This window comes from Sinohyriopsis cumingii, chromosome 18, assembly GCF_028554795.1.
Source record: "Sinohyriopsis cumingii isolate HCF-2022 chromosome 18, ASM2855479v2, whole genome shotgun sequence".
Lineage (NCBI taxonomy): Eukaryota > Metazoa > Mollusca > Bivalvia > Unionida > Unionidae > Sinohyriopsis > Sinohyriopsis cumingii.
In genome coordinates, this window is record NC_142978.1 from 64,677,553 (window position 1) to 64,700,893 (window position 23,341).

The window sequence follows — 23,341 nt, forward strand, 5'->3', positions numbered from 1 at the left end:
TTGCCTTCTTGCCGTTTTGACCAATGGGTGTATAAGCCTTAATACATCATATCCGTTCACTATCATATGAACTGGATCATCCCAAACGTATCTTGTTATAGACTGAAAGCAAGAGGAATGGAACCAAACAGTGCATTTTGGCTCAAATGTACTTCATTGCGAGGTCATCAGTATAATTTTACCGCTAACGCAAGCAGCCTTGTAACATCGTCAGACCTGTGCTCCATCACTGCAAGTAAAGACTGTCTGACATTTTCCTTCTATTTAGCAAAAATGTTATAATCCATATAAAAGCCCATGGAAAGAAAAGGCCACAACAAATGTAGTTTGAACTGAGGATGATGCGGTTACCATAACATACGATTTCCTTTTTGGGGGTGAATTGTGACACCAAAATTGACAGTGTTGTGGAAGTGGCTATACCTTTTCAAAGGGAGCTAATCGATAGCGAGGCGTTAGCTGCCATTTGAACGTTTTCTGCCTTTCCTGTCGCACGCAAGAATATAAAAAATGGGATGTAAATAATGTTCATTTCGAACTACAATCAAGTTGTTATTACATCTTAATATCCTTATTAACCCCACAATGGGAATATGACTTGTCGTGGCTAAGATCGAATTCAGCAACAATCTCAAACTTTTTATATCGAATGAATTATTGTTTTTTTTTTTAAATTAAAAATCTGTACGAACAAAACAACAAATTTAAATGGCAATTTCATTCGTTGTTGACAACTGACCACCTGTAATCATCAAAACCTATGTTTTTGTGGTCTTGCCGCGTTGGTCTGCCAAAACTAAACACTCTAGTCATTTCGATAGCCTCTGCGTCTGCCAAAACTAACCAGTCTAGTCATTTCAGTAGCCTCTGCGTCTGCCAGAACTAACCAGTCTAGTCATTTCGATTGCCTCTGAATCTGCCAAAACTAACCAGTCTAGTTATTTGAATTGCCTATGAGTCTCTTATAGAGAGTCGAAGGCATTCAACACGCTTTGGTAAGAGACGAGGATATTCTGCATGGAGATTGATGCACATTAAACTTTGAATTTACAAATACGGACATTCTTGACATAAAGACGATCAATTAATATTTTTGAAAATGTAACGATTATGAATAACGTATATGAAGAGTGGCCATAAATACATGCTTCATCGTCGTAATGACGTTGATCCAACAGCTGGACCATAACGTGTACCTATTCTGAATTTTTTGATTAGTTTAATTGTTGTGAGGCAAGGTTTTATTGGCACGAGCGGCTAAAACTTACTTTAGTTTTATATAATCTTGTTTCAAGGATATAATTTCACTTTCGTTGTTGATAGAACAAAAGAATTTAACGTGTTCCACTAACCGCAGTGAGCAGTTACCCTGCTTTCCCGTAAAGGTGAAATGTTATTTAAATGTCATGCATGTAGCTGTACATAACAAAGAATGTTTAACTTCATCTTATAAAAAGGAAAATCACATAGGTGAGGAAAAGAATCAGTATTATTATGTATATATATGTTTCTTGTAACTCTTCGTACACGATTTTTCTTTAGTTTTATTATTTTTTATGGATGTAAATTGTACAGATTGTCTTTAGTTAGTTTTTGCCTTCGTGACAGGGTCTGTTAAGAAAGTAAAATTACATTGGATCATAGGATGGATAAATGTGTTGACAATTACTAATAATAACCTTATTAATAAGACTTAATGACGAGTTTGCCTTAATTTCTCATTGACTGATATGGTTTGGTCGGTTCTAGACGAATTTAGTAATTTCCCATTTGGACTAGGTCACATGAATAGGAACATTCGAAATAAATTGTGTAGTAAGATCCGTGACGTAGGGTATGTTGTGAAATATACTTGTAATTGAAGGTGTATATAAGGAGAGAACAGTCACGTCGATATTGGTCAGCATATAAAAAGGGACAACGTCCAGGACCGATAGTTCATTGTCACTACCAACGTCAAACGAGAAACATGAATACTTTCTAACAGCAGGTATCGAGCGTAAGACAAGTCCAATGAGAAACTCAGGTGTGATTCTATGCCTCACGACCACATCACCAATGCAGTACCACATCTTAGTTGTTTATGTACTAACGCCATGACAAACTACGTGCAACCACGGAAACTTCCAGACCTCAAAACTTTACCTTATGGACATGCTGATATCACCCAATATAAAATGGGACGACTTCCAAGACGACTCTTCATTGGAAGGACAATCAACGAGAAAGATGAATCACTCTAAGCAGAAGAAAAAAGAGAAGGAACAAATATCATTGATCATTTTCACCACCATACCGTCACAGCAAAGTGCGTTCAAGCAAGGAAAGGATTCGGTGGACCAGAATGAGTAATTTAGCGTCTAAAATGACTCAGACAGCGACCACGAGAAAATATAGAACGACAACTTTCACCTACACGGTGAAATTTAAAGACTTCGCGTCTGATGTTTCAGCCGTGGAAGTAACATGTTTCATTACGGACCTACTTGACACACTGTTAGAGGAACTCAAATGTCAATGCCAAGCCAAAGATAGAGGTCCTTTGAGTCGATCTATGTATCATGATAGTTTGAACTCGCCTGTATGTCTTGGGTTCAGCAAACCTGCAGAACTAACTTCTTCCAAACTTTTGAGGGCTATAGAAGAGTTGCAAACAATGAGCAAAAAAAGTTACATCACCGATGGAAAAGTGACTACTCATATGGCATATGTTGTACCTCCATGGAAAGAAGACGATGATTGCACTTGATCTGCTTACCGATAAGTGTACCTAGCACGATGGACATAACAGCAGCTTTACGAATGAAAGGGAGTACCTGATGGTAAAGACCTACGCTGGGACATAAATGGTAGCTGATCAACGTGTGTGACGGATATAGAGAGAAACATGAACATTGTCTAATTTGATTGGTTGTTACTTGTTTTGTTTTAGCTTTTTCTTATAAATATACATTGAATGTAAATACGTTGCATATGAAGTGATTGTAAAAAGGGATGAATATTAATTTTAAGCAGTAGTTTACTAGAATCAAGAGCTAAATAACGTTTATTTCATGTCCAAATGTTTATGTATTAAATGGATAGTGCTTAGACCAAAGCACATGCCAGAGAGCCCATGTATATACTTGAATAAATGTTTTGAATCCATACAATACACTCTTCTCTTTCTAGTCTCTATTCTATCTTTGAGCCTTTCTTTAGAACATTTATGTCCTCTTTTCTGTGTGTTTGGATGTGTATGTGTTTGTTTCTGAATGTCTATGTTTGTCCCTATCAACCTTTTGTCCCTACAAATACATTTCACCCTATAAAAAGTGTTGACCCTATAAACCCCATAACGCCACCCAATGTTCGATTCCCATTGACCTCCAGGTGACACATGTTAAATTCCCATCGACGCCAAAGTGCAAACCCTATATTTTAATCCTTAAAGTACTCGACGCTAAATTGTCCCCTATTACTACTAGCTTATGATATGGGAAAAGGAAGATCACTCTTCCGGTACAAGTATCAGGTGCTTGTATAGCTTTTGTTATCAGCGGTGTTTTTATAATTAGCTTTAACGTCACGAGTTTGACCGTGCCCCTCCCCGTACAAATTCGCATGGGGCATCCAAGATTTACAGGTTTCAAATGCAGTTACACTATAATTATTATGTGTGAGGTCTAAACTCTGAAACCTGTAATGGTGGGATCAAATTCATCTGTTTTCAATGGTGTTTCCCCAATCCTTTTATATCCCACAAAAAGAGGAACCATTGCTTCGTTATGATTTATATAACCACAGGTTATCAGAATACATGTACTCCATGTATTTCATCCTTTGCGATTCGATACGTGTACTACATCAATAAACAAGTGTATTATTGCAAAAAGGGCATTCATATCCCCCAAGGTATCAGTACTGGTGTTTCTATATAGTAATTATAGACCCTGTAGACGAACTGTTTGGTTATTAATATACCTCTACATATTTACATTGTTTTTTTTGTTATGTGTTTATCAAATATAAATCTACTTTGTGATATACCTGTCATGCATTGGCAATAGATCTGAATGGCGTCCCTATCTAGATATATCAATGTTTTACGTAATAGCACTTACAGCAATCATAGGTAAATACAATAAGAACAAAATAAAAGAACAGAGGAGACGTGTCGTTTAATATTCGCTTGTAATTAAATGCTTACGTCGCAGCTATAGAAGCATTACAAAATGCTGGAGTCGGAATAAACTGTGACTGTCTCCTGAATCAAGCAGTGTAATTATGGATACTATATATGCCTTTCCCACCTCAATTTTCCTGCTCTTTTTCATACATCTGACAGGTAACCTTTCTCTCTCTTTCTCTCTGTCTGTCTGTCTGTCTGTCTCTCTCTGGGAGATACTTTGATAAATCTTGTTAGCTTAAAGCATCCGTCCTTTTCCTCAACTGTGATACATTAAAAAGTTAAGAAGGAACTGTTAAAACAGGATATGTGTTTAAATAGAGAAATTACCGTTATGTAGCCAATGGTATCGAACCCCTTGTAAAATCGAGTTTTACATCAAGTCGATGCCAATCTTGCAGCCAAAATGGCTGCGAAAAGTATGATATTTACAAAGTAATTATTATATGTTTTTGAAGGAAGAAAATAGAAAGTAATATTTCATTACAGGGATAATTTATCTAGCACATGATTTGTGCAATGATTATGGAAATAAGGTTTCTGAATCAATTTCAGAATAAGAATGCCACAATGATGACAAACCGCCTTTCACCAATAATTATCAAGTTATTGTGTTACACTGGCTAAATAACGTATATTGTTATTATTATTATTATTATTATTATTAATTTTACTACTATTAATACTACTGCTGCGGCTGCTGCTGTTACTACAACAACAACTACTACTTGTACTACCACCTACTACTACTACTACTGCTACTATTACTCCTACTACTTTTACTACCACTGCCACTACTATTACTACTACTATCTTACAGCCAAAATAGCTGCAAAAAGTATGATATTTACTACCACTATCACTACTATTACTACTACTGCTGTGTACACACCAGCAAGATACTTACGCTCCTCTTCAGACAATCGTATACTCATTATTCTCACTATGAAACTGAAGTCATATGGAAAACATTCTTTTGCATACCAGGGCCCAGCAACGTGGAATGAATTGCCCACTGAACTTGGACACAAAGACAAAGTGACCCCATTCAAGAGTGCCATTAAAACTCACTTATTTCGACTGCAAAAACAAACTTAAAGACCTAACAATATTTCCTACCTTAAATATTTTCAGCATGTTTTTATGTTTTCTAATTTCATGGTGTTTTGTTGTGTAATAATATCATTATATATGTTTCTTATGTTATAGGTGTTGTCTAATGTTGTAAAGCCCTTAGAGCTTCTCAAGATTAGGCGCTATACAAAGTCATTATTATTATTATTATTATTATTACTACTACTAATACTACTACTACTACTGTTGCTCCTACTACTGCTACTACTAGTGTTACTACTACTACTGTTACTACTACTACTGCTACTATTATTACTACTACTACTATTACTACTACTACTGTTACTACTTTACTACTGCTGTTACTACTACGACTATTACTACTAATATTACTACTACTACTATTACTACTACTAATATTACTACTACTACTACTACTATTACTACTACTACTATTACTACTAATACTACTGTTACTATTTTACTACTACTGTTACTACTGCTACTGTTATTACTACTACTATTACTACTACTACCACTATTACTACTACTACTACTGTTACTAGTAATACTACTAGTACTATTACTACTACTGTTACTACTACTACTAGTACTATTACTACTACTGTTACTACTACTACTATTACTACTACTACTGTTAATGTTACTACTACTAGTACTGTTACTACTACTGTTACTAATACTAATATTAGTACTACTACTATTACTAATACTACTACTATTACTACTACTACTATTATTACTACTACTACTACTGATATTAGTACTTTTGCTGCTACTATTGCTACTACTACTATTACAACTACTGCTACTCAGTTCCATTTTTATCTGAAAAATAAATACATGTATTGGTGTTTATACTAATACTTTTTGCTTAATCATGAAGTATAGCAGACACTGTGGGATATAATAAAATTTGTGGATCACAAAATAGGGCAGACACTCGGAGCTATAATAAAATCTGTAGATTATAAAATAGAGCAGATACTTTAAGGTTATGAAAAGGTATGTGCATCATGAAATACAGCAGACACTTGTGCATATCATAAAGTCTGTGGATCATGAAATGCGGCAGACAGATGGGGTTATAATAAAGTCTGTTAAATGCCTTTATCCAAAACGAGTTTTTGTTCATTCTTTACATAAGCGCTTTATATTTCTTCCAGTGTAATAAACTGTTTAACTCCAAAGAAAAAATACCTTACCTCACATTCAGCTCATGACAATTTAGGTCCCTCCTCGTGCAATAAGAGAAAAATCGAGCAAAGGAAATATTTTCCAGAGTTTACCAAAACCGGATCAGAATTAGATTACCATAGACATCGTGTTCATACAGTAGATACAAAATAATATTCACAGTCGCTAATTAAAATGGACCACAATGAACCTTTTATGTTATGCATAAAATGAAGGTACCTAGTATATAGTACATAAATTCGGTTGTCTTTCGCTATAAGCAACCGCCATTCTCGCACAACCGTAACAGGTTTTGATGTTTATTTGTATATTTTGTTTAAAGTTAATGGGACATTGCATCTTTCCAGTAAAATCGAGAAAATCAATAGCAGCATTTCTGAGTGCGTATATGCATATTCAATAATGAAAACATTTAGAATATCTGTGGACGCAAAACTTATAGAAAATTTTTTGTTTCCTTTTTTACATTACACGTTATAATAATGTAACATAACTTAAAATCACATAGGATTTAAATTGTTAACCTTTTTGACTCGCTATTTCTTACAAATTGTTTTATGCAAAACTGTTTGTTTTATATGTAATGCAGGATCGTCAGTCGTTTGGGAACGATATGATTGTCACCTGTGGGGAAAGAGTGTGCTTAATATACTATCAAAGAACCAATATACACAATTACAACACATGACTGGTTAATATTTTATATTTTATAAATAGCAATGTAAATTTCTGAATACTACACGTCAGCCTGTCTGTCTGTCTGCTCTCTATAAATTTATGGGATTATTTATTTATTTAGTAGTTAAAAAAAGCACTCGAGAAATAATGAATTTTCGGTCATAGGTATGCCGCGAAGTATATTACAATGCTTTTCTAAATTTCTTGTGCTGTGAGCGGAAACAGGAAGCAGAAACGTTACTTATCAAGCAGTTCTTTTTAGTTTTGCAAACCCTGGGCTAATCTGGCTTGTACATCTGTGTACTAGTCAGAATCCATGTCAAAGTAAAATTTCGAAAGTGTTTCCAACTCCAGTTCGGTCATTTTGCTGACACAGTTTATAGTGTGATTCTCACAAAACAAAATGTAACAGTTCATCAGTTACTGTATGTTTCATCGTTACACATGTAAGAAAAGAAAAGAAAGAAATAAAAGAAAACTTCCTGACATGCGATGGGTGTGTATTTGGTCACAAACTGTACTTCACTAAAGGCGTTGTCTCACACTGGACAGCAAGGCTTAGGCAAATATATCAAAACTTCGTCAATAATGCTTATCGCGATCGTTAATCGGGAATTATGACGCATTCTAAGACACCGATAACGTGTATTTAGTCAAAGCCAAACATATAAGAACAACTATAGCATATGTATTCCAGTTAATTTAATAATTAGAGTGATTATATTATTCTTAAATCTAATGATGTACAAGCTTATAGCTTCACGTTCCAGAGTGTCGTGGGCACTTGATATGTTACGGATTCACGTTCCATCAAGTCCTTAGCACTAACTATGCGACGGAATTACGTACCATAGAGTCGGGGGCTCTTGATTTGTCACATATTTAAGTCCCATCAGGTTTGTGGCACCTAGTATGTCACGGATTTACGTCCCATAGGGTCGGGGGGGGGGGGGGACATGATTTGTCACAGATTCACGTTCCATAGAGTCGGTGCCACTTGGTGTGCCAAAGATCATTTGTCAAAGTTGCTTTCCTTATTCTATGTTGTTTTATTAAAAGTTAAAATGTTCATATTTTGCATGTATGAGGATACTATTAACATGAGCTGGATAAAGGGCTTCTATCCTTTAAAATATTCATAATTTTATTATGTGGGCAAAAATGAATTAGACTTATGATCCCGGTAGTTGAAAACACCTGGTTAATTCGCACTATCCTTTTTTATATTCATATTTTCACATTCCATCCTCAGAACATTTCCGAATTTTATTCTAGGAAAATTGTGGTGATAAAGTTCAACAACATTAGCAATAAACGTTTAATTCTAAAACAAAAATGGTGGGCTAGACGGATAGCATTTGCTATCAAAACCCAAGATCTAAACTGATATCAATCAATCACTCCGCGGATAACAACATAGTCAATCACTACACGAACGAGTCACACAGCTGCTTTTGTTCACTAAATGCCTGTAATGACGTCATACGAAATATTTACCATCGCTGCTTTCCATGAGTCTGGAAAAGTCGCTACTCAAAGAGATTGCTTAAAAGTTAACAAAGTTGTTGAGAGAGTCAGAGCTAGCTTCACCATGGGATACGGTTACGTCTGGACCCAAATGCTTTTTCTACTGGAAGGGTTTTAGAACTATTTGCACTTCATCACGTATAAGTAATATATACAACTAGAGATTAATTTAGTCCACAGTAGAGACTAGTAATGAAAGGGAAACGTTTTTTCTTTCTTCATCAAATACATATTGGCTTAAAAATGTTTAAATCTATTAATGTGCCAATGTCGGTTGTAATTAATAAACTGTTACACTGGACGCATGGAATGGAAATTTTACCTGAGGACAAATATATGATATCAGAGTTAGGCCTCAATCTTTTGAAAAGATTTAATTATATTTTACATTTGTATTTAGTCTGATATTCGTTAATTTAGTTTAATTTCATAATTCTTCCCCCAAACACTTCGTGATTATTTAACATGAAAACATATCTCCACTTTAATCATAACTGCATCGATCAGTGACTTAAATTATATTTCGCTGTCGGCTATATACTTTTCTATCATATAGTGTACCATATGTACTTGCTTATAAGTTGAGTACAGCTGTGAACGGCACAGACCTAGATATACCGTTGCATAGTGCGCCGACAGCTATTGGTCTGTATAAGTTGTTAGAGTATTCAGTGTAACAAACAACAAAGACTCTGATCTGTTTGTGTTTTATGCGCTGTGATCCCTGGGACTATGTTGGCTGTATTTAGAATTAATTTATAAGCGAGTAAAACAGGTTATCATTGGTCATTATAACATTTTCTGTGAGTGGATTATAAATATTCTTTATTTATGTTACATAACCTATCTACAAGGGGCACTTGTTTAAACCTGATTCGGTTTGCTAAATATGCCAAGAGTTGACATAGAAAAAAGTGAATATACGAAACTGGGCTAGTGAAGGTGGGCTGATTCCAATCCAGTCAGAATCTGTGTACACGCTGTAAGAAGGCTCGACATTCTGTCCGCACCCTTGTATTATGATGCTACAACGAGAATGCTCGACATTCTTTCCATATCCTTGTATCATGCGGTAAGTAGAAGGCTCGACATATGTGCATATCCATGAATCACACTCTCCGGAGTAGGTTCGACATTCTGTCCGTGTCCCTGCATTATGTTCTTTGGAAAAGGATCGACATTCTGCCCAATGTCTACTCTGTCAAAATTCATGTTTCATGCTGTAAGGAGAAGTCTCCACATTCTGCCAATCCTGACTCTCTCCCAATTTGATTAGATAACTAAACAATATAGAGACTCATTTGAACTAGGTAAAACATCCCGTTATTTAAGAAGCGACCATTTGTAAAGACACCACATCAAAATATTCATATGCAATTTGAAAAATAATCTATTTTATTTAATTATTGGAATTTAATGTAGTTTTCGAACCACAGGATGCAGGGCGTGTAGTAAAATATGCACTTGGCTGCCATGGGAATCATGGGGAAGCTGCAGCCAAACATGTGGTGGCGGGCACCAGAGAAGAGTTCGGTACGTGTGCGCCCCGGTTGGGAGTAAGCAGGCCGAAAGCATGGCCAAATGTAACCTGAAAGAAGAAGAGAGTCTGGAGGACCGCTGCTGTAACGCCGTCTGCTACAATGGAGGAATGGTCTACTGGGACAATTCGACCTCGTCAGCGTCCTGCAATAAATTCTGCAAATGTCTCGACGGATTTTCAGGGACTTGCTGTACGACAAGTAAGTAAAACAGCATTAATGGAAAATATATACTAATTAATTCTAAATAACCTGGTACAAAAATTGAAAATTGGAAACATAACTCAGTGTAACGATATGCCATATAGTCCATGCATAATGTATTCGACATTTTGTAAAACTTGTTTCCTTATCTAAAGTCTTCAACACACACCTGGATAATTATTGTTGAAATAATATTGATCGAAATGTTCGCAAGGGATTAAAAACTAATAATAGTTAGAAAGAAGAATCAAAAAGGTTCACATTGACCAAGGCACTGTTGTACCGTTTTCTATGTTATTAGTTCAATTATTGTACTCTTTGCTTTGGTTTGCCCTGATTGCTACCCTGATATTACTCATATTTTCTCCGGAGAGCTTAGTGTAAAAAATTATAGCTGTTGTGATGCCTCCTCTGGATACAGCTTTGCTTCCATATTAACTGCTATAAATGATATATTAATAAATATTACCAGAAAGAAATATATTTCTTAAACATGTGTACCATTTAAATAAAACAACAACAAATATGGTAAATGCAACCTCAGGACTTTTATGCGTTGGGAGTATGGGGCATCACTATCACACACTTACATGATTATTTGTTTTGTACATGTTAGATGTTGTGCACGATGCTTAAGAGCTATTAGGTTCACGTTGTTTTCCTTGCTTAGACATGCTGAGAACAAAAGGAGCAATTATATACAAGATTTGTTAGATTTATTAAAATCGTAAAAATTGATGATATGAAGGATCACCAGGATTTAAATTCCCTATCAGATTATCCGTATCCTAACAGGAAATATTTTAATGGAGGCGCTGATTGGTCGATTTAAATTAAATAAAGCATACATTATTTTTGATAAGCTAATTAGAGAACGTTAAAGCTAGTTTAGAAGAATCGCATTATCCGTTCCAAAATTCGCGAGTAGTGGCCTAAGTTTGATGAATATATTAAAATCAAACAGATATTTGTTTTAACAAAGCAAGCTGATTTTCATTTAGTGGCCTATAGTCCTCAAGAACGCAATTCTCATTACACTGAATCTTTGTTTCTTTCTAAACAACATTTTTTATAATTCAGATATAAACGAGTGTTGGAGCTCCCCTTGTCTGCATGGAGGGACATGTATTGACTCGCTGTCTTCGTACAGATGTTCGTGTCCTCTGGGATATACTGGTCAACATTGTCAGACTGGTAACGTTAATTATCAATGCATCATACTATGCAAAAAAATGTTTTGCAAAATGGAGTGAACCGTTGCACATCATTGGTCGAGGTTTCAGACTTCCGAAAAGTGAGCACTTTAAATCGTCTCCAAATAAGTAGTATTAACTAAAAGAAATATGTTGTTCCTTTTTAAGCAAATGAAACCCTAAAATACCAACATCATTTACAACTGAGTTCACATGTTGTTAAACCGTTAATACATAATAAAATAACGCCGTTTTATAAGCCCTTCTATCAGGCAACATTGGATAAAGTACCAGATGGGCCAGATTATATGTCCGTAATGAAGTTCAACATATAAGGATTAATCGTTACTCTATGTCTGCTGTATAATACTGATAATTCACTGACAGTCCTTCCGGGTGTCAATGTTTCCAGAGGACTACACTGGACAACACTGATTAAAGGTGCAGCTGTTCATTTGGGTTCACTCTTCTCCAAAGATATTGCAATATTTTGGACCATAAGGGATTTTCGGAAAGGCTGATTAGGTTGAGATTCCATAATCTACGTGTCTTCTGGCAGATGTTCCCATTCCTAGGGCGCATAGATCAACACTATCACAAAAGATTACGTTTAATGGGACTAACCTGGCTTTTATTGGTGTCATATTTACTTGACTACACAGACAACACTACAAGAATAGAAAGTCAATTTCCATTGTTCTTGGCCTCTCAAACAGAAACATATACGTCTCAAAAACTAACATAACACACGTATTCTAGGCTAATATGTCATTCTCAGATTGAACTGTAAAGGTAGCAAGTACACGTTGGTTGACTCTGATTCCTGGACAAGAATGCACAATATTGAAATATTGACATACAGGAGAGTTTACACACTTAACTCATAATAAAAGAGATGTGTATAGGTTGCCCCTCAGTTAAAATCATCCACTTACACATGTAATGTGTGTTCAGTCTGCTGATCGTTTTTGGACGAGTTTAATATATACTTATATTTTATAGAGCATGATGAATGTGCAAGCAGCCCTTGCAGTGCTTATGGTATCTGCAGAGACTTCCTTAATTACTATGTGTGTGACTGTGCCCAGGGATACACGGGACTACACTGTCAGGAAATAGGTTAGTATGACACAAGACTCGCACAATCCTTTTATGAAATATTACTTTTTAATGTTATCGTAAACTTGGTAAAATCTTTATTTTGTATGCTTAACTCTCTGTTTCTCTTTTCTATAAATTCTCAAGGGTGAGGAAAGTACCTTATACAAAATGCTTTCACAATATTAGGCTGCCATGGCAGTCAGCCGTCAACATTTGTCTCTGTTAAAATCAATTTTAATGGTTTTTAAATGTTTGCTCAGCATGTCAGTATCACATGTGTTTCCACAGCATGTCAGTATCAAAAGTGTCTACACAAGTGTTTGTACAACATTTCAGTATCAAGTGTTTGTACAGCATTTCAGTATCTCAAGTATTTGTACAGCATGTCAGTACCACAAATGCTTGTACAGCATGCTACAATAATAAACTGATTATTCTTCATATTGTGTTGATTAAATATCAGATTTCTTTTTCTTAAATCGAAATGTGTTTCCTTCTTACAGAAATAGAAGCCCCATAGTGGAGAAACCTCGTGCGATCTCTGCGAGAATACCGTTTGGAGTCGTTTTATATAGGACTATCAATACGGTGATATGAACCTGATATTTCCTTAAGGATAACAAATTTGATATGAATCGTGTGATATATATATATAAACTGAAAGTTACAGTATCAAAGGAACCGTTGGTTGATAGATGGTTCATCAGTAAATAACAGCTTTCTTATCATCGATATTCTGAAAATATGATTTTATGTAAAGTTGCATTACAAACGGTTCATTTATTGCAAACAGTTTTGTCCCTTTCTGAATACTTTAAATATCATTGCACAGAAGATACAAACTGAACTGAATTTATTTCAATTACTTTTTTCAACGTAAAAAGCTCTATCTATCCTGTGTTGTCTGATTTAAACGTTTTGTTCACAGATAAAGAGATGGCAAACCTGTTGATAATGTAAGAAAGTCAAGTGTTTTAAGGATAGAACTCCAAATTGAGCCTGTAAATAATCAAAGTTTTACGGACAACACTATATGCTTCTTGCCTCTTTCTACATAAATTGTCGTATGTGTGTGCACACGTAAAGGTATTGATCTAATACGGCAACAAAAACTGGTAGCATAAGACTGCTTCGTTGGTTGATAGATGGTTCATCAGTAAATAACAGCTTTCTTATCATCGATATTCTGAAAATATGATTTTATGTAAAGTTGCATTACAAACGGTTCATTTATTGCAAACAGTTTTGTCCCTTTCTGAATACTTTAAATATCATTGCACAGAAGATACAAACTGAACTGAATTTATTTCAATTACTTTTTTCAACGTAAAAAGCTCTATCTATCCTGTGTTGTCTGATTTAAACGTTTTGTTCACAGATAAAGAGATGGCAAACCTGTTGATAATGTAAGAAAGTCAAGTGTTTTAAGGATAGAACTCCAAATTGAGCCTGTAAATAATCAAAGTTTTACGGACAACACTATATGCTTCTTGCCTCTTTCTACATAAATTGTCGTATGTGTGTGCACACGTAAAGGTATTGATCTAATACGGCAACAAAAACTGGTAGCATAAGACTGCTTCCTCGACCAAAACATTCTTAATATATCTTGTAAAAATGGGATTCTTGACATATATTGTAATCAGTCAGTTACTATTGGGAGATTCATCATCAGTTACTACGAAATTTCTAATTTAATAATCGTGATGGTGTTAATGCAGCGAAAGATATTACATGGACAAGATGCAAAATTAGCATGCCTTAGATTGAATAATAATGTGTACGATAAGTAGAAAATATAAACTTGAATACTATTAATTTAGAAGCAGAATATGTAGCAATACAAACAAACAAACAAAATAATTGTTTTAAAATACAAATAATTGTCTTCGCGTGCACAGCTTGTACAAATGCAATCATAGTTCTTCTGAGCAAGTGATAAAATGGACCAATTTTTATTATAGTAAAAAGAAAGAAATAATGATGGAGAACTGTTTTAATACATATCCACGCCCCAGCTCAATCCCGAAGAAACCTTGTCTCAGACTCTAAAAATAACGCTTGCATAAATTGCCCACCTTCTAAGCCATAGTTTATCCCGACAGGGACTCATTGTAACAGTTTGATTATTGTTAAGTATTATAAATGTCTTATTTCAGGCACAACTATTTTAAGATCAAAAATTATTTTGCGCCACAAGCATGTAAATTTGTTAAAATTAATGTATAGTGCAATGGTAAGTTGACATGTCCGTAAGGTAATGGATTTAAGTTGTCAGTAAGGTAATGGATTTAAGTTGTCCGTAAGGTAATGTTCCTCTTCATACATTGGCAATGCTATTGTGTTCGTTGAAATGATATACATCTGCTGATTGTATGATCTATGTATATTTACCTGCTGTATGTTAACGCATTGTGTAGGACCTGTGTATATTTACCTGTTGTATGTTAATGCATTGTGTATGACTTGTGTATATTTGCCTTTTGTATGTTCACGCATCGTCTCTATGTTAGTTTGTATTTTTGTATTTTTGTCGAAATTAATATAGTCTGTCAGGTCGCTGTGAAAGGTTTACATCTAAAGATAGATTTACAATGAAACTATATGAGCTACGAGTAGTCTCGTTGTTTGGTGTTGTAATATAAATCATACATCAACCATTTGGATAGTTCTAACACTGTAAAAACACAATATGTAGCATGGGTTAGTTTGATTGTATTGTTTTGAGAATGACTAGCTCCAATTCATCATCATCTATTGCTCTCCCTAGAATTTATAAATTTTCTTGGCACTTGAAACATTTTATTTTCATTTGGATATAGTCTTTTTTTAAGTTTTTATTTTTCACATCCTTTCCGAGCACTGAATTGTTATTACTTTTAAAGAAATCCTTTATGCTTCAAACTGGTATTCATTACTATATAGGCAAGATTGCTGTGCCGAAAACACCTCTTTCCCACATTTATATATATTTTCAGATTTAGCTTCGGGTTTCTGTAGTGAATGATATATTTGTCTTTGTCGTGCAATGAACACATGTACTCTTGCAATAATTTATCACTTTCTTTTGCAAAGTACATAAATAATCTTGAATGCGTACAATTTACTCCTATGTCAAAGGGTAGACCTTGAAATGGTATATGCAAATCAACTTTTGAGATTTACCATGTGCCATTAAAATGTTCTACAATTTGTTATTCGCTCATGCGTTAGATGATGACCAAGTTGTACAAACATTAGTGTATGTGATTTTGGTCTTCTCTCAACATTCTTATCTTTACTGCACACAATTCTTTTGCTGCTTTTGCATACATATGTGAGATCATATTTTTTGATTCCATAATAAATTAAATGATATAAAATCAGGAACGTATCATAGTCTCTCAGTAGTTCTAACGCAACGTCTTATGTCTGAGTGCGTGCCTTTGATTAGGATTTTTAACGTATCATTAACAATGTTCAAGTCATATTGCTACCGTATCTGTATTGAGGCAGATTATAGTGATGTATAGCACAGGGGCATCCTGCCGCAGACATGTAGCATGATGTCCCACCCAGTCACATTATCCTGACACCAGGCCGACCAGTCCTAACACTAACCTCTTAATGCTGAGCGCCAAGCGAGGCACCTGTTAGTATCATTTTTGTAAGTCTTTGGTATGACTCGGATGGGGATCGAACCCACGACCTTCCGCGTCCAAGGCGGACGGTCTAACCACTAGACCAATGTAGTGGTCTCTTTAGACTGACGTGATGAGCTAGTCCTGATGCACTGTAATGATTTTGATGGGTCTAATTTGCGATACACTCGTTTATTAGCTAAAAAATACAGTACCGGTATATTAATATTTTGTTATTACAGTATTGGCGATATCCTACCCAGACAATTGTAAAACACCTGCACACAATTAAGACTTCTGCAAACTATTGGCCTGTAAAATGTATGAGTTTAAGCTCACCAAATGAGCTTTGAACTGGTGCAGATTATTTCCCAATTTGGCAAATGATCCCTCTTCAGGCATTGTGTTTATTGAGTTTTTGACACTGTAACAGAGCCTTCGGTGATCTGATAACTGTTGTGGTGTATTGAACAAATTCAAGCATTTTTGCAGATATAGGTATGCCCATCACGTGTACTTGTATGTGATAACGCCAACTGTGATAAATTAAATCAGAGCTAATATATCAGTATGCGTCATTGCCTTTTCCGTCACTCTTCTCCTATGTACATGTCTTAAACTATAATCAAATGTATTCTCAGTTTGTTGTTTTGCACTGTAATTTTAAAGCGTAACCGTCACTCCATAAACTATACCTACCCAATGTATATTTTTATGATTTGTGAGTTTTCTGGGTGGATGTTCTTAGGAGTTTCCACGGCATATACCCGTTAGACTTATTCTTTAAGTTTATGCAAGCTTGTTCATTTTAACCAATTTAAGGAATTATACGTATGAGCTTTCTAATGATCGCTTTATACCTATCTGCATGCAATGTTACATATTCGATCTTGTCAAGATTCGGCTTTTCTTCCTGTTCAAATTTGCAATGTAACATGTCAATTAAACATTGAATGCATCACCGTTGGACATCTGTTTATTATGTTCATAGATTTTGTGATATGTTAAATTCTTTTTATTCAATTTCATCTCCATCTTATGTATGTCTTTTCATACCTCTGATCGCGAAGTCAAACTTATCTTTACAAAATCAAATTGAAGACTTTTCGAATCAGAGTTCTGGTGCATTGTTTTTATGATTGAAATCATATAAATCTGTTCAAGAGAATTTTTTCCTTTCTTGTTGGGATGTATAGTAACGGACCTTTCAATCTATTTCTCGCTTGATTTGGAATCGTTTAAACTAGCTAGTTGTCCTAACCTCTGAATTACTTAAGAATCAATTTTTCAATGTATTATACTATTATATCTTTACATCTGAATAACAAATCTTTTTTTTAAAAAAAAAAACGTTTAGCAGAATGACACATACAATCATTGACTAGACCTTTATTAGCCAATATGGTGCTTGTTTGAACGGCTGTAATATCACCTCTATACAGCATGATGACGGAATTGTAGAAGCTTGTAAGCACTGCAAACAAAAGCTGAAATAAAACCACCAAGTACACAAGCTGTAAAACTACTGAAGCTAGTACTAAAACTGAGAATTGAGTGGAAAAGACTACCTTAAAATGAAAGGCACCAACATAGACACCAAGTTGACCTCCTCGTAAGCTAGTATTTTAATGAACAACCAGCAGCAGAGGGGGCGAACAGACCGACTTTGGGAGCGTCCAAAAACCGAAATAAGGTTTCTAACTAAAAATATTTCGAGCTGAATATTTGCTTGAAATAAATGATTGTCTAACAAGTTGAGGATTCTCCGGTTAATTAGACCATTTATTTTCGTAAATTGCTTTCCTGATCTGAAAACTCGTGAAATTAAAATTACTATTACAAAAAACGAACCAACTTAAGGTCATGGCCCCCTCTGCTGCTATAATTAAATCATTATGTTATAATAAAATGGTACATCCGGAATCTCATACTGGTATGATAGCTTGAGAACGATTAGAAGCAATCAAAAAATTTCTTCCTGTTAGAGATTCATTTAAAAAAAAAAAAAAACTTGCAAGCGCAGCAACGATAACAAGTCGAGTACGAAGAAGACACTGAAAAACTATTTAAACCCGTCACTGCAGCTACTATGAAAGCTGCAACGGCTGTTGAAAAAACTATATGGGGAGATATTAAGGAGGAAGATGAGAAGAGGAAAAAGGGTATTTTTCCAGTATTAGAACAAACTGCAGCGCAGACTGAAAAAATAGCAGCGAGAACCAAGAAAACAAAAAAGATTTTACGAGACCTTCCAACTGACATAGCTACAGCTCAACCTCCACCTGTCGATGAAGAAATACTTGAAAATATTGAAAAACTTCGTACTGAAGTCGCCGACGTGAGAAAAGAACTTGCACCTGAACCCAAACCAGTAGAAGAAAACGTAGATTTGATTGCAAGATTTAAGAAGGGGTTTGTCGAAAATATTAGAAATACTAAAGGAGAAAAATTACCCGAAATAATATTATTTGGTATATTTAATAAATCTGGTATTTTAAAACCCCGTCATGAAAAAGTAAGTGATGATAATCTTATTAAATGGATATATCGCGTATATTACAACAAAAAACAAGCCAGAGATAGCGATTTAGAATACAAAAATCTGGATAAAGAAGTAAAAAGACTTTATAAGGAGAGACTGAAAAAACTAGAACAAGAACAACTCTCCCAGCAGGAACCTTCATATCAGCTTCCTCCACCTCTGCGACAAATAGAACAACAACAGTCTTCTCCACCTCTGCAACAAATAGAACAACAACAATCTTCTTCGCCGAAACTTAAAAAAGAGAAGTATCTTAAAAGAGCAAGATCCTTATCTAAGAAAGACACAGAGACAACAGAAGAAGGAGCTACTGGCAGTGGTTTGGGAAATAATTTTGTTTGTCTTAATAATATCCTCAATGACGTGTCACGGTTAGAAGTTCTCATAGGGGGAAAACGTGCCGGAAATAACTCACCAGAAATAACCAATGAAACAGCTGATATTTGTAAACGATTATTTCGCGGCGGCATCATGGATATTGGCGTTTACCGGGAACTTATTGATGAGCTCGTTGATGATTAGGCACCGCGATTAGATAAATGGTAAATAAAATAAGATGATCGTACACAATAATCATCGTAAATCCGTATCGGTGAGAGTGGTAAACTCACGATTACCAATCTATAGAGTTATTTACGGAGATGGACTTGGTGATGTTATTCAGGGATTATTTACAAGGTCAGCCCCAAAAGCAGCGCCTACTGCAAAACAATTATCGATGAAAGCTATTGATATTGTTCGTGAAAAAGCTCCTGGTGCAATTGTCAATGTTGCTGGTAAAGCGTTCTCGGCGATCAAAGATAGACTAGCACGATTAATAAGACGAAAACAACAACCAGTAAAATTACCAAGTACTGAAATTATGCCCGCAGATGTCAGTAAAATAATAAATCAAGCTGCAAATCAAAAACTAGCAGCGTTAGCAGATCGGAGACTCGGTGAATCCGGAAATAATATTTCAAGTTTAATATCAGGAAGTGGAACTTTCCGAAATGGAATTTTCCGAAAGCGGTAATCAACGTGTTAGACGAAAATAATTACAATAAAATGTTCAAGCGCGTATCCGACACAGCATTTGACATGGAAGCACCTGTCCTTAAAGATGAATATCAGTTTTATTCTTATGACGCACGAACACCAGATCAACGTGGAGGAAGAATTGAACTACAAGTTCATGACACAAGCAGATATTTTCTACCCGCTGAGGCTTTTATTGAGGTAGAAGGTACAATTGTAAGAACAACCGATGCTAATGACGGAGATGCAGTAAAAGTTGGTTTTGTCAACAACGGGATCATGGCATTATTTGATAGCGCCACGTATATGATCGATGGAAAAAATATTGAATCGATTCAGAATAATGTCGACGTTGCTACAACAGTAATAGGGTTGGCAAGATATTCTGATGATTATACAAGATCAGCAGGTCCCACAATGATGTTTGTGAAAGATAATTCTGGTCACCCCAATGATGATCCGTATAATATAAGACGACCAAGAAACAATGCCAATAACGCTGATGCTGATGTGTGGCCAGTGGTTCATGGTTCTAACCCAGATTTCAACTTGGGATTTGCAGCACGTAGAAATATGTTGATGGGAGCCAATAGAAGATTTTCATGTACAATTCCACTATCGCATATTTTTGGATTTTGTAGGAATATTAAAAAGGTTATTTTTGGAGCTAGACACACGGTTGTTCTTGTAAGAAAGGGTGATGATAACGATGCTCTGTGGAGACCCGCTGGTGATGCTGGTAAAGTAGTATTATCGAAACTTTCACTGTGGATGTCGGTAATGACTCCAACGATCGCAGAAGAACAAAAGTTGATTTCTTTCATGGACACAGGTGGTAAATCCTTGTTGTCATGGTTAACAACAAGCACAGATAGTACGCAAACTAACGTTAACAGTAGTTTACATGGCATATAGTATCACAACAAGGTGTTTCTGCACCACGGCATATTTTTATTGCGTTTCAGAACCGTGATCGTTTAGGTAATCAAGAACGTACTCATATGATATTTGATAAACTTGGTATCACAAATATTTCCTTGCGGATAAACGGACAACAAGAACCAACAGAGAATATACAACTAAATTATGAACAAAATAGTATAGGACGTGTATATCATCGTTTGATGTTATTCATAGGACGTGATGAAAATGTAGATACTGGGTTGCAAATATCACAGCATGATTTCAGAACTTTGTATCCGACTTATTATTTTTCACTGGAGCATCTTGATCTATCAAAGCAATCTGTCGTTGATATACGTCTTAAATCAACGTTAGATACAGGTGGTGTTGATTATAGAGCAATCGCGGTTATACTCAGCGATAAAGCCATGTTACTTGAAGGTGATAGTGGCCGAATGAGAGTCGTTGATGCACCAGTGGAAAATCTTTAATCATTATTTGGAGCGTGGCAAGTATTTATCATAAAATGCCATATCATCACGTTAGTGTCAGGCTGACTCCTGATCAGATTAAAAACCTTCAATCAAATTCAGCAAAAAACTGCGGAATGAAAATATCACTAAAGCGAGATCAGATCACGGGTGGTCAAAATAAACTATCATTATCAGAACGCCAGCTTAAACATTCATCGGCGCTAAACAATCAAAAACAGGCGTCAAATTTAATCTGTCTGCGGGTGCGATTAAGGACATAGTTAAAACAGGTGGTATTTTTCCACTTCTCGCGGCTATTCCAGCGTTAATAGCTGCTGCCGCTCCAGCCGTAGCAAAAGTAGCCGCGTTAGGTGCTGTTGGAACAGCTGCTGAAATGGGTCTAAAGAAAGCAACTGGAAATGGATATAAAAAAAGGGACGCGGCCTAAGATTACCGGGATCTCGTTGGGGAAGAGGTCTGAGTCTTCCAGGATCACTTCGTTAGACGCTCCAGAATCAAGTTTTGGTTTACTTGATGCTGCTAAACGATTAAAAATAAAAAACTTCAGAGGTGTTTTTATGCGAGATCAATTACCGAAACAACCAAACAAACTCGAAACAGGTATCATTAATCTTGACTCGAATTCAGGACCTGGTATTCATTGGGTATCATACGCGGTTGATCCACGTGGAATCGTTTATTTTGATTCATACGGGTTAGCTCCACCCATTGAATTTATCAAGTATGTTGCACCACTTCACGCGTAAGTTTGGTATTCAACGCTACCCACACAAACAATGACAGATCCGCCAATATGCGGCAGTGAAGTAATCAATGTACTTAACGCTATATCAAAATCATCCAAACCGCCACATAAGGCCGTGAATGATTATACAAGCAACCGCTTCGTTGCGCGTAAAGCGTTTTAAACAGATCTTAGATTATAATGGTTGATATTTACGGAAAATCTTCTTCACTCGTTAAGAAAAAGTCCGATAACATTGATCTGTCGAAGTACGCGACTAAAGATGAACTCGCTAATATTATGAATCTTGCTGGAGTTGACCCAGATGAGGTTGTTATTTTTCAGGATCGATACGGAAAACTAAAAACGAGCAATATCAAATGGAATGATATAATTCGACGAGTACTCGGTGCGGTCTCGGATAATATACCTGTTTTTACTGACAGCGGCAGAATTAGGGATTCAAGTATATCGTTTATAACCATCAGAGATCAAATTACAGCAAGTGTTGCTAATCGCGTGAAAAATACCGGTGACACAATGACAGGTGAACTCAGCATGAACGGAAATAATATAGTAGTTTTAAGAGATCCAACATCCGACGAAGACGCAGCAACAAAAAAATACGTTGACGTCAACTATGGCAACGTAGATGGTAAATTATCCACGTTGCCGGCCGAGCATGACGTTCACGTAAACGCGTTCACAAATCTTCGCAGAAACTTTAGAAAAATTAATGAAACCGCAGAGGAATTTTTTGGTAATCCGTTGGTCGTTGACGTAAAACTCGTTGATATCAAAACTAACCTAGACACGATCAAACAAACACAGCAAAACATCGTAGCGGGGATTCCTGAGATCGTTAATAAAACCAGTTTGATTAAAACTCTCGGCGGGGTTACTCCAGAGCATATTACCTACATCGTATACACGGTATCATCGGGATTTGCAACCTGGTCTCAGCAAAATAAAACTATCAAATATACCGCAACAGTCACTGGCGTGTACAGGTTGTCTGTGTTTAGTGCTGCAAAATTTGAAATATTTACAACGTATCCATGGCGTCATTCAACTGATAAGTTTTCTGGGGTTGTATCTGTTATATTAAATAACGGAAACGAAGAAACATTTATTCTGGAAGCAGCTGATAAGAAATTAACCGCAACATCTTACTGGTGGTGTCTGGAATTTGTAGCTGAAACACCTCAATTGGTTACTGCATAAAATATAATGAGTACCTCAATCGACGTTCAAAAATTTAGGTACAATCAAGAGCGTGAATGGCAGGCAGCGTTGAAAGATCGAGTCGAACAATATACAGTAAAAATAAAAAAGTATCA

The 23,341-nt window shown here is 35.8% G+C and overlaps 1 protein-coding gene across 1 annotated transcript; it reads left to right on the top strand.

Moving 5' to 3' along the window:
* The first annotated feature begins 4,164 nt into the window (after window positions 1-4,164).
* LOC149776804 (semaphorin-5B-like) lies at window positions 4,165-17,282 on the top strand. The gene is made up of 5 exons (XM_089941502.1): window positions 4,165-4,327; window positions 10,102-10,404; window positions 11,488-11,601; window positions 12,603-12,719; window positions 13,205-17,282. The coding sequence occupies exons 1-5, from the start codon at window positions 4,267-4,269 to the stop codon at window positions 13,219-13,221; spliced, it is 612 nt and encodes a 203-aa protein (XP_089797628.1). The 5' UTR covers window positions 4,165-4,266; the 3' UTR covers window positions 13,222-17,282.
* The last annotated feature ends 6,059 nt before the right edge of the window (window positions 17,283-23,341 follow it).

Bases quoted from the DNA above. Each gene is read 5' to 3' on its own strand.
- LOC149776804 (XM_089941502.1), top strand. From the start codon at position 4,267: ATGGATACTATATATGCCTTTCCCACCTCAATTTTCCTGCTCTTTTTC. The intron at 10,405-11,487 runs GTAAGTAAAACA...TTTATAATTCAG, and splicing joins AGGGACTTGCTGTACGACAA to ATATAAACGAGTGTTGGAGC. The intron at 11,602-12,602 runs GTAACGTTAATT...TATATTTTATAG, and splicing joins TGGTCAACATTGTCAGACTG to AGCATGATGAATGTGCAAGC.